Genomic DNA, 15,914 nt, shown 5'->3' on the forward strand with positions numbered 1-15,914 from the left:
CATCAATTACAATTTAAATGAAACAAGATAACGGACAGAAAAAAATACCAGTATTACATCAAGCTCATTTGAGAATGTTTGATGACGATAGCACGACGTAGTATTCATCATATAATCTGACATGGAGAACACATTACCATACTGTCTTTTATAGATTTCAGCCAAGACTTTATTGGGTTCATCTTGTATAGTGTAATGAGTAATAAACTTAAAAGGCCACTGAAATCATACAGTCTAAAACCAGCTTCATACTACAATAAATCAGACGTTGTTCACTGCTATTACTTCGCTCACATGTGCAAAGAAAAAGACCTTCCAAAAATCAATAGATGTCTATGGGAGACACTTACTGGAGAGTGCCACTGGAGTGGTTATTTCTGTAATGCACAGTACTATCCTGTATAGGCACGTGTGTAGTATTATATGGTCTAGACACATTTAAGGCTTATATAAACATGAAAGCCATTTTACACAGAGAATCTCAATAAGCAGGATAATTGGGGTCAAGAAAAGGCCCATTTCTCGGGCTGAATGGACATAAGTCTCTGAGACTCAACGGAATGCCATGAGACCATTAACGTACATGTTACTTTGGCATGCTTTCCCATGGAAAGAACAAAAAACAAAAAAAAAACACAAAAAAAAGAACAGGTGGCTGCTGAGGACGATTTAGCTGGTAAATCATGACAAACAGGATCCTCTAGTGCCCCCTAGTGGGCTTGGATTTTTGCTCCTCACCACTTTAGCATGTTATATTAGAGAGGAGAGGACATATGCATGGTTTGCAAAGACCAGAAAGGTAGAAGAGGGAAGAGATACTACTTACAAGTGGTGGTTTTACGCTTAAACAGGGAGAGGGGAAATGAAGAGGTATAATATGATTGTCGCTTTTTAATTGGCGCTCACACAGTTGTTAAGCTGCTTCAGTCCCATTTACTCGGTACACTGCACTGAAGTGACAGTAAAAACCTATTAAAAAGGAGCCCAGCGACTGCACTGGACACGTTTTAATCCATGAATAAAATAAACGTTGCATATCTTTCCATCTGAGACGCGGCGAGCGTTAGGACTAATTGGTACGGAACTGAAAAGTAGCATCATACCTGACAGTGAGGATGAGGGTTGGAGCAGCCCATCATGGCTCCTTTATTCTCGAAGATCTAAAAGGAAAGACAGAGAGAAAGAAAGAGAGGAAGTAAAAAGAAGTTGACATTTAATTAAAGAGTAGAGCTGCATGTGTGTGTGTGTGTGTGTGAAAAGAACACTGACGCTCTGAATCATGGTGTTTGCACATTTACACACAAACATATACATTATATACATTATATATATATATAAATAATGTATATATGTATATATATGCATATATATATATATATATATATATATATATTTATATATATTTGTATATATATATAAATAATGTGTGTGTGTGTATATATATATATATATATATATATATATATAATCATATCTCTCCTGTCATAGAGAATTTTAAAACTTCCCCAGGCTTAATAAATATTGACTTGTCTCGAGTCTGTAAATCTAGGCCGCAAGAGGGAACACATGCTCTGATGCCTTTAGCAGAGAGGAGATAACCGGCGGGCTTATCTGACGGGACGCAGGAGCAGAGCACAAACAACAACAGGGGTGCTCTCGAGAAAGAGAAAGAAGGGTTTCGGTGGTCCTAGACCTCACATGGACTGTTCGCAAGCTTTCCAAGTACGCCTTTGTGACTGGTCTGACGTATAAACAGGTTGCCCTTTAACAACTCGTGCTCGTGAAGGCTTTAATGGTGAGCTGAATCTGAATACATGCCTTTGGTGCTGTGCTGGATTTTTTGCCTTTAGGGCACAAAATCCACACCCAGAGCAGAGACTGATGCTTTTGTGATCTCTGTACCACTTTTACAAGGTTCTACACTTTTAATTCACTTTATACCTCTAAAAACAGATAAATAACCAAACAAGCTGGTATCAAGCAACACTAATTTCAGTCACAGTTCTACCTCATCCAGTCTGTGACTATATGTTTAGTTCCTAGTTTATCCTCGCACACTAAATCAGCTTAACCCTGGCAATTTTACGAGCTTTGGCAAGCTTCAAAGTGCGTGGCCGTTCTGCCTTAGAGGCTGTAATATGCTCAGGGAGCCTGGAGGAACACGCCACACTGCTGAACGTCGATCAGGCCTGAAAAGTCCTCGCTGAGAAGCCAGCTCCCAATTGATCCAATTAGTAAAGATGAGGAAGGCTGCGGGAGGGAGCTGGGGCTAATGGCGTCCCCCGCTCAGCCTGGCTGTTTTAAACACAGATCGTTACAGGAGAAGAAAAGCTGCAGAAATGACAAAGATGCACCCTGGAGGGCAACTGACTTTTAGTACAAATGTTAACAGGGTTTGCAGGGTAATGCTAAAACTCCCAGTGTGTTTAATAACAAGGAAAGTGAATGCTCCAGCAACACTAGTTAAAGCTTTATAGTGTTTGAATTATTTTTGTTTGTTATGGTGGAGTTTATGAGACTCCCAAAGCCTTTAATCATAAAGTAGCCTGGCTTTTAGGATGATGCTGTCTAAATACAGTTGAGGTCATAAGTTGACATACACCTTGTAGAATCTGCAAAATATTCATCATTTAAAAAAAAAAAAAATAAAAAATAAGAAGAAGGATCATAAAAATTGCTGCCCTGAATAAGCTACTTCACATAACAGATGTTTCCATATAGTCCACAAGACACAATAATGACTGAATTTACACAAATTAATCAGTTCGAAAGTTTACATACGCTTGATATTAATACTGTGTGTTGTTACCTGGATGATCAGCGACTGTTTTTATGTTTTGTGATAGTTGTTCATGAGTCCCTTGTTTTTCCTGAGCTGCCTGGACATTCTGTTTTTCCCAGAATCTTCCGCATAATTGACCCATTTCCAACAATGGCTATATGATGTTGAGATCCATCTTTTCACACTTGATGGACCCATACAGAATGATTAAAAAAGGTGCAAACATTCACTGATATTCAAGAAGGCAATACACTATATTGACATCCAGGGGGGTGTAAACTTTTGAACAAGATGAGCGGTGTAAACTTATTTTGTTTTAAGAGCCATTTAGTACTGCCGTTCAGAAGCGACATAAGATATTGATAGAAGGTTCCCAGAAGACAAAATAATAACAATATACACCAATCCTCCTGTTCAAAATTTCTTAATGTATCATGTTGCCATCTTGAGAATCAATGAATGTTTGATGTTTGTAAAACTGCTTTGGAAAAATGTTTGTGAAAGAACAAAATGCAATTTTTATGATCTCTCTCTCTCTTTTTTTTTTAAATTATTAACATTTTGCAGATTCTGCAAGGTGTATGTAAACTTATGACCTCAACTGTGGCAGGAATTAATGAATGAAAACTGTAATTAATTAATGAAAAACTATAGTTAAAAAAAAAGGAGATAAATTTTCCATACATTTTCTATACCGCTTATCCTACAGGGTCGCGGGGAGTCTGGAGCCTATCCCAGGGACCATGGGACACAAGGTAGGCTATGTTTTTTGAATATTTTTTAAATAAAAATTCACTCACAGTGACTCTAAATTGTTGCACTATAAAAGAAATAAACCACTTCGGGATGTGCTGTTATTGGAAAGTAATCAACTTAAAGGTAGTAACGGTAACTCCACTTCATGTTGTACAGCATCACGCCATCCTCCAGTTGATTATTTTCCTATAACTGCACACTCCAGCTTGTTTTGTTCCTTACATAAAATTCTAACCCCTAGAACTAACCCTAACGTTAACCTTCAGTTTCAGACTAGCTTCTTACCTGCACCCATGGATAGGTGGGGCCTAGCTCCTGAATCAGCTCCGCCCACTTGTCAATCACCTTGCGGATCTCTCCAGACTGCATCAAGGGGAGAGTGATGTCCGACCACGGATGGAAGCACATGACCTTACTGAGAGTGCAAAAAAAAAAAAAGAAAGCATATAAATAATATATCTTAAAACTTAAGCTCATTTTTATCTTTTATCGTTTTTATTGTGTCATTTCATATTAATATTCAAAATATTAAAGCAAAACAAAGCAAGTCCATACACTGAGACAATTCTTCAATTAGAATGAAAAGAAATGGCACCCTATAAAAGGAGGATGAGTTAGTGTGTGTCTGTGAGAGCTCGCACGCTGCAGTGGCTGAGCTGCATTACTGCATTCCAAATTTAGGAGACATGCTTTCAGTATTTAGTCGTCATTTTGACAGCTCTGAGAGCTTCGCCTTACATTTTGTGGCTGCCTTAAACACAAATCTTTACTGCTGATTGGCATTTATTCAGAAAACATTTGTAAATCTGGCAGGAGTTATTTTATTCAAGATGACTGATAAATGAGGCCCACTATAGCACCATTCTCACTATTTTGCATGGCGTTCATATATAGATACTGACTGCCTTGAAATGCACAAATTGTACATGATTTTACTGCATCCAAAACTGTAATCAGAAGTGAAAATTGGCAAAAGAACATGAGCTTTGTGTGGAAGATTCAGGCAGGTCAGGTCAGAGGAGGCTTTGCTGCACTAGCGCACTTCGGCTGGTGCACTAATTGGCTTCCAACACACACGTCTTTGATTCGGAGGAGCCTCTGGAGACTGAACGGTTCAAACCGATGTAGGGAAACACACAGCGTGTAATTTTAGCTGACGATATTATTCAAACCAAACGCTGGTAAAGTTTTACTTTGGTTTTGAGTTAGCAAAAGAGATGTTCGTTTACAAGTAAAAAGAGTGGACAGGGGAGCTTTAACAGACTCACAGCACCACCTAGTGGCAATACAAAGCGACAGCTTAGATTTCAGATTGGTATGTAGGACAGTATACAAATAACGGACGTTCAATTGGTCTCAGTTATCCCAAAGGTAAGGCTATTTGTCATGCCACTGTTCTACTGTTACATTACAAGTTTATTAAATTGACTTAAATTTGTTTACCTAAAGTCTGTCCTTGATTCTTATAGTATTTAGCATAGTTGATGTTCAATAAGGACTTTTGTCCAAACTGTCACATTTCATTGCCATTACCACCAAAAAATACATTAATTTTATAATTATATATATATATATATATATATATATTAGTTGAAATTTTTTGCTTCTAAGACAAATATTAGTGGTTTTTACTCATAACACAAAGTTTTACTTATCCACTGTCAAAAATTACATCTTAATTCTACCAATATTTCAGGTGAGCTTGCGATTTTTCAAAATTACCACAGATTTGGGCCAAGACGCGTCATGTGACATCATCACAACGCGCATTCAGCTAAAACCTTCTTTGATTCACGTACGTCGAACATGAGCACAGATAAAAGGTCCCATTCACTATCAAATACAGAGATTCTGAATGGAGGAACGGTCTCAGATCCCTTGCCATGTATTCTCCAACCTCACCGGGCATTACAGGAGAAGACTCAGAGGTGTAATCTTGGCAAAGTGAAATAGCACAAAGTAGTAACTAAAAGAGTGCCAATAATTGTTGCACACCTATATTTAACAAAGATTTATTTTTTATAAACCTGGGTTGTGTTTGCAATTGTTTGATATCCATGAGAGCAGAGTATTTTTGTGAATTTTTTTTTAAACAAAAGATCAAAAGGTTAAACAATAGAAACAAATTTTCATAGCCTTCTTTGCTCATATTTGCCAAGGGTGCCAATATTAGTGGAGGGCACTGTAAATATCATGATACGTATTGCGTACCATAGAAACACCTTTGGGAATCATGATATGATGCTTTTGTCATAACAAAATGAAAAATAAACATAAAATAGAAAGGCTTGGAAGGTTTTGGTTCCTGTGTTTTCCAGCACAAACGTAGACCACAAGACAAAATACAATATATACGTACACACACATATTATATATATACATATACATATACACACACACACACACACACACACAGAATAATCTTTTATAAATGAATACAGACAGCCATTTGTTCTGTATCCTTACTCCAGTAATAAAAGTCAGAATAACAACTTTATTAAGTTAAGAAACATAATAAAAGTAACTCTTCTTCATAAAAGGGGACAAGATGACTAGCAGAATGTCTCCCATAGCACAACAGAGCCGGTGGGGATTTTTTCCTTTAATTTGTAGCTGATCTGTACATGTAGCACATATTATACAGTATATGTACTCTACAGGGCATGCTATACACCAGCCTACAGCGCATAAAGCGAGCCAATGTGAATAAACTATAAGCATAATTTTGTGGATGTTCTAGCAAACAACACCAGCCTCGTTCCACCTCATTAAGGAAGTACACCGCTGCCGTTATAAGTCACGACTCTATAACCTCTCGGTATTGATTTTCACTCCGATGTTGCAAATTAGAAAACACAAAAATCATTTAGCCTGGCCCCTTCCCTTTTGCTAGCGTCCTCTCTAGAGAGCAAGTGAGGATTTTGTGCTTCAGCACCGTTAGCTGGGCATTAACAAGCCGAGCGAGAAAGTTTTATTCACACCTCCATCACTAACGAACCTCGTTCTGCACACGGTCATCTCGCTGCGGCTGTTACAAAATACACCTGATGGAGCAAGTATATCTAACAGTCAAATATGGTTCAAGTTTAGATCTTTCATCCGTTTATTGGCGGGCATCCACCATACAAATCTTTACCATAGAAACGATAACCTACTACAACAAACACAAATGAAAGTAAATTAAGACTTTCTGACCAATCAGCATCGATAATTCAACACTGCTGTTGTATAAATCACAACGCTGCACCGTACAGTGCACTATATAGTAATCATGAACACTTGTGTTTCGTGTTTTGTGTGAAATGTGTTTCGACCTAGATGACAGCTTTCTTAGTTTACTTTTGACTCATTTGAAGATAGCATTAAAAGTATTAAATTAACAACAACAAAAAAAAACAGATCAGTCACATGAAAAAAAAAAAGAAAGTACGCCCCTATGTTTATCACATCTTCAAATCCATAAAATTAGAATCAGGTGTTGAAGACTGGGTGCCAGTGATTAGGACCTGCTCAGAGAGTGCAGATGGAATCTGTCTCATTTATAACCCTCTCATATCTAGTGTCTGGTGTTCCCTTTGTTATTGAGGTGTGTGGTGTCATCATGACAAGATCTAAAGAGTTCTGTAAGGCCTTCAGTAAAAAAGGTTGTGGATGCCTATGAGTCTGGCAAGGGATTTAAAAAGATCTCCAAATAGTTTGAACTACACCATTCCACTGTAAGGAAAATCATCTACAAATGGCGCAGATTTCAAAGGACTGCCAATTTGTCCTGGACTGGAGCAAATTCAACACAAGAGCAGACCTTCTGATGCAAAATGAAGTCTCTAAGAACCCCAAATTTTAATCACAGGATCTGCTAGTAAGTCTTCCAACTGTTGGTGCCAAAGTGCATGCTTCTACAATCAGAAAGAGATTGCACAAATTTGACCTGCATGGGAGGAGTGACAGGAAAAAGCCTTTGCAAGACTACAGTTGAGCCAATAGGCAAAGACCAGGCCTTTTGGAATAATGTGCTCTGGACAGACGAATCAAAGATAGAGTGTTTGGCCACAGTAACAGCAGACATGTTTGGCACAGACCAAAGACAGCTTTTCAAGAGAAGCACTTCATACCAACTGTGAGGCACGGTGGTGGAAATGTTATGGTTTGGGGTTGCTTCACTGCCTCAGGGACTGGACAGCTTGCATTCATTGATTCTATGAATTCTGCATCATATCAAAGAGTGCTTGAAGATAATGTGAGGCCATCTGTCCGAAAGTTGAAGTTGAACCGGAAGTGGACCTTTCAACAGGATAATGATCCTAAGCACACTAACAAATCCACCAAGGAATGGCTCAGAAAGAAGAGATGGAGTGTTATGGAATGTCCTAGCTAAAGCCCAGATTTGAATCCCACTGAAATGTTGTGGGGAGATTTTAAATGAGCAGTGCGTGAGAAAACCCTCAAACATCTTCCAACTGAAAGAATTTTGCATGGAAGAGTGATCAAAAATTCCAGCAAGCCTGGTGGACAATTATGCAAAACACCTACAAGATATTATTTCTGCTAAAGGGGGCAATACTAGCTTCTGAGGTCAATGGAGTACTTACTTTTTCCAAAGAAGAATATCACATCTATTGATATTTCTGTTCAATAAATGATTGAAAAAAGCTCATTTTCCTAGTGGTTTTGTTCAAGAATATCAACTTCTTCATTAACAGGCACTGTTTCAAAGATGATCAAATGTTTGCTTGCCAAATATGTCTAAAAAAAAAAAAAAAAAAAAAAAAAAGCCAACAATTTCCATGGGGTGTACATATTTTTTCACATGACTGTAGCATTTTACCAATATAGTTATTTGGTTATACATATAAGGTTTATCATTGTTATGTAAAAGAGGATGAAGCTTTCTTACCAAACACCTCTTGCAGGTTTGGTCTGGAACAAAGGATGATGATCTGAACCTGTATAACACACACACGCACACACACAAAGATGAAGTTCACTTCTTTTCAATTCTATTTTTATATGATTATATGATTTATGAATGAGCTATACACAATATGAACAAGCCAGAGTAAAGACATTAAAATCCAGTCAAAGTGGCCATATAATGAAATAAAATACAGTACATGCTACACTGCCTATCATAATTATTAAAGACATCATCTGGACTTCACCTGAGACTATGGTAACGTGCTACATGTTAACAATTACTATTGATTCTATAGTAACAACTAGCACAGGGACTTATTGTAGATGCTCCACGTAAACGGATATCCATTCTTTTCTTTCTCTTATTAACTTCTTGATAGAGAGAAAAAAAAAAGAGAGTCTGGTCAGGGAACAATTTTTGATATCTGCGACAGTGCAAGTGATCAAAACTTAACAACATTACATAAATCGATAAAAATATAATGTGTTGTTCTTTAATAAATAAAAAATTGCTGTGGTATAAGAGGAATAAAACACTTCAAGACATGCTGCGGGTCTGTAAGATCATGTATGCGGAAGTGGGCGGATAGCGCGATCCTCTGAGTGTGTTACGTTGCCCTGTGATGCAGCATGAGAAGCTGTTTGGAAAAAGATGCCATCGACTAACTTCACATGTCTTCACATGAGAGAGAGATAGGTATAGATATAGATATAGATATATATTAGATGTTCAGCACAAGACCTCGGAGTGCTTTCATTCTTCTATCCTGCATTCTTCTATCCTGTATTCATCCTTCTGTAATAAACTTTTTCACCCGAGAAGACGAGTCTGCGAGTGTTGTCTAGTTTCCACGATACGATATTGCAGAAAAGATCATTGATCATGATATCAATATTATATTGTCATTATCGCCCAGCCCTAATTACAGTCCCCTCTGAAACTACTAGAACAGCACGGCCAATTCATTTGTTTGTGCTGTAGACTGAAGACATTTGGGTTTGAGATCAAAATATGAATATGATAAGAGAGTTTAGGATTTCAGCTGTTATTTCTTGGTATTTATATGCAGATGTGTCAAACAACATAGCACATTTTGTATCAGACCACCCAATTTGTAGGCAAGCAAAAATATTGGAACATGTGACTGACAGGTGTTTCTTGCTACCCAGGTGTGTCCTATTAGATTGACTGTCTAATCAATAAATAGCTCTGAACCTCTACTCTTGGTTTTATCCTTCAGTTTCACCTGTGAAGACTTGATTTAATTGTCATTTTAATTTCCTTCAAGACTTATCTGTTCCTATATTTTTGCTCGCCTAAAAAAAAAAAAAAAAAAAAAAAAAAAAAAAAGGGGTGGTCTGATAAAAAAGCTTCTATGTTTTATGTTGTTCAACACATCTAGGTGTAAATATCAGGAAATAATCGAGCAAGCTGAAATCCTAAACTCTCGTCTCATATCCATCTTTTGAGCTCAAACCCAAATGTCTTTGGTGTGTAGCACAAAGAAATGAATTGGCCTTGCTGTTCCAATAGTTTCGGAGGGGACTGTACAGTACGTGTTGATTGTCCGTTATGTCCTACAGCTCACCTGTAATAACCCTGATCATGTATCTAAAGCAGCAAACACTTTACCAGGATCTGGAGCATCTGGTTGCAGTGCAGGGAAATCATTATCAAAGAGGAAAGTGCTGTCGTAATCAGGATTCACCTAGATAGAATGATTGGGAGAAAAAAAAAAAAAAAAAAAAAAAAAGATCAGTAAACATTATGTAGACTGCGGTTGAATTTCAAGTTTAATGTAATAATTTGCATGTGATCACCAAAAATATTTCACCCCTATGTTTCAGGAAACTATTGGGAGATGTGAGCAGAGTCAGCCAAGAACATCTAACACTTTTTTTTAATAAATAAATAAATAAATAAATAAATAAGGTGAAATGATTCATAGTTGTACAAGGACAGGTGAAGACAGTAAAGAAAGGAAAAGAGAAATCATTATTTCCTTGCTTAGAGGACATTTTGTAATGAATGCAAAGACATTAGTTTCCTCAGCAAGCTGGATTTTTTTTTTTTTAACGCTTCCATAAAGGTACCCACAATGCTCAAGGCTAAACTTTCATAAGACACTAAAAATCGCTCGAGTAGCAAAAGTCTTTACAAAGCGACACATGCAGAGACAATGAAGAGGAAAAGCTGAATCTGGATATAATAATCTGCATTTCAAGCACTTTAAAATATAGAAGAAACTGAAGGCTAAAACCAAGTGTAGATCCATCCATCCATCCATTTTCTATACAGTTTATCTGTCAGTGTCACGGGGAACAAGCCTATCCCAGGGAGCATCAGGGAGAAGGCAGTGTACACCCTGGACAGGGTGCCAATCCATCGCAGGGCACAATCACATACACATTCATACACTACGGACCACCTACCATGTATGTATTTGGACTGGGGGAGGAAACTGGAGTACGGGGAGGAAACCCCCGCAGCACGGGGAGAACAAGCAAACTCCACAGTGGCGGGAATTGAACCCACTCACTGTGCGCCCTTCCAAGCGTAGATGTTCAGAGCTATTTATTGTTGAAACAATCGATCTAACAGGGTAGCAAGAAATACCTGTCGCGCTGTGCTATGTTATATGTCGTGTAACACATCTACATAAAAATACCAGGAAATAACAGCTGAAATTCTGAACTCTCTTCTCATATTCATCTTTTGATCTTAAACACAAATGTCTTCAATGTACAGCAAAAAAAATTAATTGGCCTTGCTGTTCCAATAGTTTCGTAAGGGACTGTACTTAACCACGGTGGGACGTAACCATGATAACAAGCATAATTAGCAGTTTAGGTCATATCTGTATTTACACTTCACTAGGACTGTTGCAGTTTAACTAATCAATTTCATTATACATAATGAAATTATTTACAGGCTACAGTGCATGAGAATGTGACAAGTACAGAACAACATAACACCCGCCGAGACGCAACCTTGATATGCGTTTGTGTGTGTGTGTGTGTGTGTGTGTGTGTGTGTGTGTGTGTGTGTGTGTGTGTGTGTGTGCGCATGTTTTCAGCTCTAGACAGTAAGTAGACAAGCAAGATAGCAATATATTGCTTGTAATAATATGTCAGAATATAATGAACTTGCGAGAGTAAACCAGTGTTTCTCAACCAGGGCTCCGCTGCCCCCTTGTGGTCCGTGGCATACTTACAGACGTTAAGTGGGATTGTTTCTAATAAATATTTTAATTGTGGACAAGTGGTACTTTTGTTCAATATTTCAAAATATACTTTAAATACATTTTTACTCCCTTTCTATTTAATTATTTCATTTAATTTACCCCCTATGTTTAAACATTTGACGGTGAAAATTAGGTTTCATTGTGACAAAAGGCTAATTAAAGAAAGAAACATATATCTGTTGATTGTATAAGTATTTACACCCCTGAGGGAAGAAGTACCTGGACTCCATTCAACTACAGCACTGTCTTTCGGACGAGACGTTAAACCGATGTCCTGACTCTCCGTGGTCGTTAAAAATCCCAGGACACTTCTCGTAAAAGAGTAGGGGTATAACCTCGGTGTCCTGGTGAAATTCCAACACTGGCCCTTATCTATTATGACCCCTAATAATCTCCATCTGTGACTTGGCTACATCACTCTACGCACTATGGCTGCCATCGCATCATCCTGATGCTACACACTGCTGGTGGTTGAGAAGATTTCCCCCATACAATGTAAAGCGCTTTGAGTGCCTAGAAAAGTGCTATATAAATCTAAGGAATTATTATAATTATTATATTATTATTATCATTATATAAATAATTATGTGACTTCCGACGTCAACTAATTTAGGGGTTTCACAGCAGCGGGGGTGAATATGAGCTCACAGGGGTCTTACGCACTTACATCTTTTACATTTTTTGTTTTGTTCTGTAAATAATTTTGCAAATTATACTCACTGGCCACTTTAATACGGACACAATCAGAATCAAAGAATTCAACAGCGCTGTGGTATAAGTATAAAGTAAATGCTACCTTCAGGCACATCTTTCAGCATTTCCATGCCACACTGAAGTGTAGCTGTTTATGATGAATGATGTTTACGAGAATCTCACCTCGCCATTGGCTCTGGTGCTCCTGGGACAGAGGGGATTGTTGTGGTCATGACGAGGGACGTTGCCTTCTGGTACTTTCTCCACCTGCCCCTTCCACGGCCGCTTCATCCGATGGGCTGAGACCAGAACCCAGGAATCACGCAGCGGGTTGTACCTCAGATGCTGGTGCTCTGAAACAACAAGTCATAAAAGCTTATGGAACCGGAATAGATTAGCAACCAGTGACGGCTTTTCATGATGATAGGTTAAAAATCTAGAAAACTATATATACACGCACACTTTACGGAAGATAGACAGTGCTATTCACGTTGTCTAATTTTTTTAAGCATATCAAGAGCATAATCCTCAGCTGGGTTCATGACGTTTAATCTGAATATCAAACACGGTAATCAGAAAAGTTGGAACCTTTTTGCTCAAACCAGAAAAATCACTAAACTTAAGATTCGGTCATCTGTCATTCTGTGTAATTTGTACCTTCTTTGGGCAATGTGTGCTTCGTATATCTACTTTCTGAGGCATTCTGAGGGACAAAAGGATGCTAGATTCAACTTCGTTACACATACGACTGCATTTCACAGGCGCCTTCTCAATTACTACTGATGACGTGTTAAATATACACCCGAACGGAGAGGAAATCTAGGGGGTGTTTGACTCTGTGTAATCAACCTGACAGGACTGTCACTGACTGGCTGAGTGAAGCTAAAGTCTGGGTTAGAAAGGAATCAGCCCCAGCCTCATTTACTTCTTCATACCATTATGAGTGTTATTTTGTGACCAGTGGTGGCGCTGTTGTACCTGGTAACACAAAAATCCAAAAATAATCCACCTTCAAACATTTGTTAATGTCCCCGTGTAAGTGTTCAACAGAAGCCGTAAAAGGACATGCATTACGATTTTTTTCGTTCTCGTTTTCTCGTGATCTCCACATAACAAAAGTCATTTTCTCGCGATATAATGAGCATTTATTGGTCACATATACATTACAGCAGAGTGAATTTTTTTTTCTTCATATATCCCAGCATGTAAGGTGGCTGGGGTCAGAGCACAGGGTGCACAGGTAACCCTCTCTCCCTGGAGGAGAGAGGGTTAAGGGCCTTGCTCAAGGGCCGAACAGTGCTGGGGCTTGAACCCCCGACCTTCCGATCAGTAACCCATTGCCTTAACCGTCAAGCCACCAACGCCACAAAAATAACAAAAGTTGTTTTCACGACTAAATTTTTTCTGTATACTCGACATATCAACATGTTTTTATTGTTCTGGATGCAGCAAAAGCTTAACGCAATCCCGCAGCAACATGGATGAGCAAAATCGTTTTTACTTTGATCAGGGACTCACTCAAGCTGAAATAGCTCCATGTATAACTTCCACATTAGTGTCTGACACTTGAGAAGGAGACACCCCTCCCTCTTAATGTGTCAATAAAGTCATTCTCTACAGCAGCCACTTATTAAATGCATGATGGCAAAGACAGCAAACTGCATGCAACACCAGTTTCCAAGGCGCAATATTTTCTCATGATAAAATTACATCATGGGAAAACAACTTTTTATTATTTCAAGACCATGACAAAAGAAGAAAGGAAAAAAATGTATGGTATATTACGGGGGGGGTGTAGAGTGATTGCAAAAGGCCTGCAGCGAGACTTGGTGGCAACAGGCACTGAGGTTTCAGTGAGCACAGTAAGGCGCGTACTAAACGCAGGATGTTTCCATGCCAGATCTCCAAGATGTACACCACTACTGACCCAAAAGCACAAGAAAAGTCGCTCAAAATCATATAAATAAGCCACAGAAGTTTTGGGATTCTGTTCTGTGGAGCGATGAAACAAAACTGGAACTTTTCAGCACGATGGATCGGTGGTATGTCTGGAGGAAGAAGAATGAAGAACGAACACTCTGTCCACAGTCAAGCATGGTGGTGGCTCGGTGATGTTCTGGGGCTGCTTTGCATCCTCTAGCACTGGAAACCTACAGCATGTGTAAGACAAGATGGATTCATTGAAGTATCAGGAAATCCTGGGAGAAAACCTTATGCCGTCTGTGAGGAAGCTGAAGCTTGGGACGTCATTGGACCAAGCATACCTCAAATTCCACCAAGTCTTGGTTGCAGAAGAAGTCCTGGAAGAATCTACAGGGCCATCACGGACACCTGAATTGAACCCCATAGAAAATCTCTGGTGGGATCTGAAGAAGGCGGTTGCAGCACACAAACCCAGGAATATTACTGAACTGGAGGCCATTGCTCATGAGGAGTGGGCTATGATTCCTCAGGAACGCTGCCAGAAGCTCTGCATCTCATTTGCAGCAGGTCATAACAGCAAAAGGGTGTCTACTAAGTACTAAAGATACTTGTCATGAAGGGGTTGAATAATTTTGAAACTGGAGAAATCATTATAAGTTGCATTCTCGGTTGAATTTGGGGAAACCACTACCCTGGAATATTTCAACTCCAGTCATGGTATAAAAGATCCCAAGACATGAACTTGTTTAAATGGTAGATTTGGTGAATTACAGGCTATTTACTGGAATCAGACATTAAGGTGAGGAAAGCAAAAGGTTCATTTAGTCTGTTTGGTGGGAAAGAGGCTATTTGGATTATTTATAGCATACAAAAGTTTTTAAAAATCCAGATTTAGTCCAAATGCAGAGCTTTAATCAGGTGACTTGTCACGAGATGACATGTCAACAGTGTGTGTGTGTGTGTGTGTGTGTGTGTTATTTTAAGAATGTTACATTTGTGTGCTGCTGAAAAGAATGACAGTTAAAGTGAGAATAATGACTATCCCTGCCAACTGCACAAGTGTGAAGAAAATAAGGGGAAAAAATAAACAAGGGTCTTGCATGTAAACATACAATAGTTACCTCTGGGATCAAACTGGATTTTGCTTGCAGTCTCCGTGGTATCCATGGCAACCTATAGTCTATAAAACGAGCTAAAAACACAGCGTTATTAACCCAATGCTCAGAAACATTAGTATTAGTGTTATCCGTGATCACTCAATCAGGATGTAGGAGGCATGTTTCTTTTCTTTAGGTATGCGTGCGCGTTTTTGCGTTGAGTTTGCGCAAGAATAGTTTCCACTGGATTTTACTTAAATAACATTATAGAAATATTATGAAATAAGCACTTAAAAGTCTAAAATGTATTTAAAATATGTTACCGCTACTTTGTATATGTTTTCTCATCGCTTAAGCTGCACAGAATAAATTCAAATATATATATGTATATATATAAATATATGTTGAAATGCGCAATCAAGCGCCGTGTTGATGTTCAGGATTGCACCATTGCATCACGCTTCCTACAACAGATCTTACATTTCATTGAATGAGAGCTCTTTA

General features: G+C 38.5%; 1 protein-coding gene across 4 annotated transcripts in view; it reads right to left on the reverse strand.

Annotated features, from left to right (window-relative positions):
* Positions 1–15,628, reverse strand: part of galt (galactose-1-phosphate uridylyltransferase) — a 110,827-nt gene extending 95,199 nt beyond the window's left edge. For 2 of the 4 annotated variants that reach the window (XM_017489848.2, XM_053686717.1), the window contains exons 1-6: positions 15,435–15,628; positions 12,574–12,743; positions 10,086–10,161; positions 8,433–8,481; positions 3,824–3,953; positions 1,104–1,160 (exon numbers count right to left, since the gene is read on the reverse strand). In XM_017489848.2, coding sequence (XP_017345337.1) covers positions 1,104–1,160; positions 3,824–3,953; positions 8,433–8,481; positions 10,086–10,161; positions 12,574–12,743; positions 15,435–15,480 — 528 coding nt within the window. In that variant the 5' untranslated portion in view covers positions 15,481–15,628. The remainder of the gene's footprint in view (positions 1–1,103; positions 1,161–3,823; positions 3,954–8,432; positions 8,482–10,085; positions 10,162–12,573; positions 12,744–15,434) is intronic. The other 2 variants (XM_053686716.1, XM_017489847.3) reach the window with 1 other exon arrangement.
* Between the last annotated feature and the right edge of the window lie 286 nt (positions 15,629–15,914).

The sequence above is a fragment of the Ictalurus punctatus genome, chromosome 16 (assembly GCF_001660625.3).
Source record: "Ictalurus punctatus breed USDA103 chromosome 16, Coco_2.0, whole genome shotgun sequence".
In the NCBI taxonomy this organism is placed as follows: domain Eukaryota; kingdom Metazoa; phylum Chordata; class Actinopteri; order Siluriformes; family Ictaluridae; genus Ictalurus; species Ictalurus punctatus.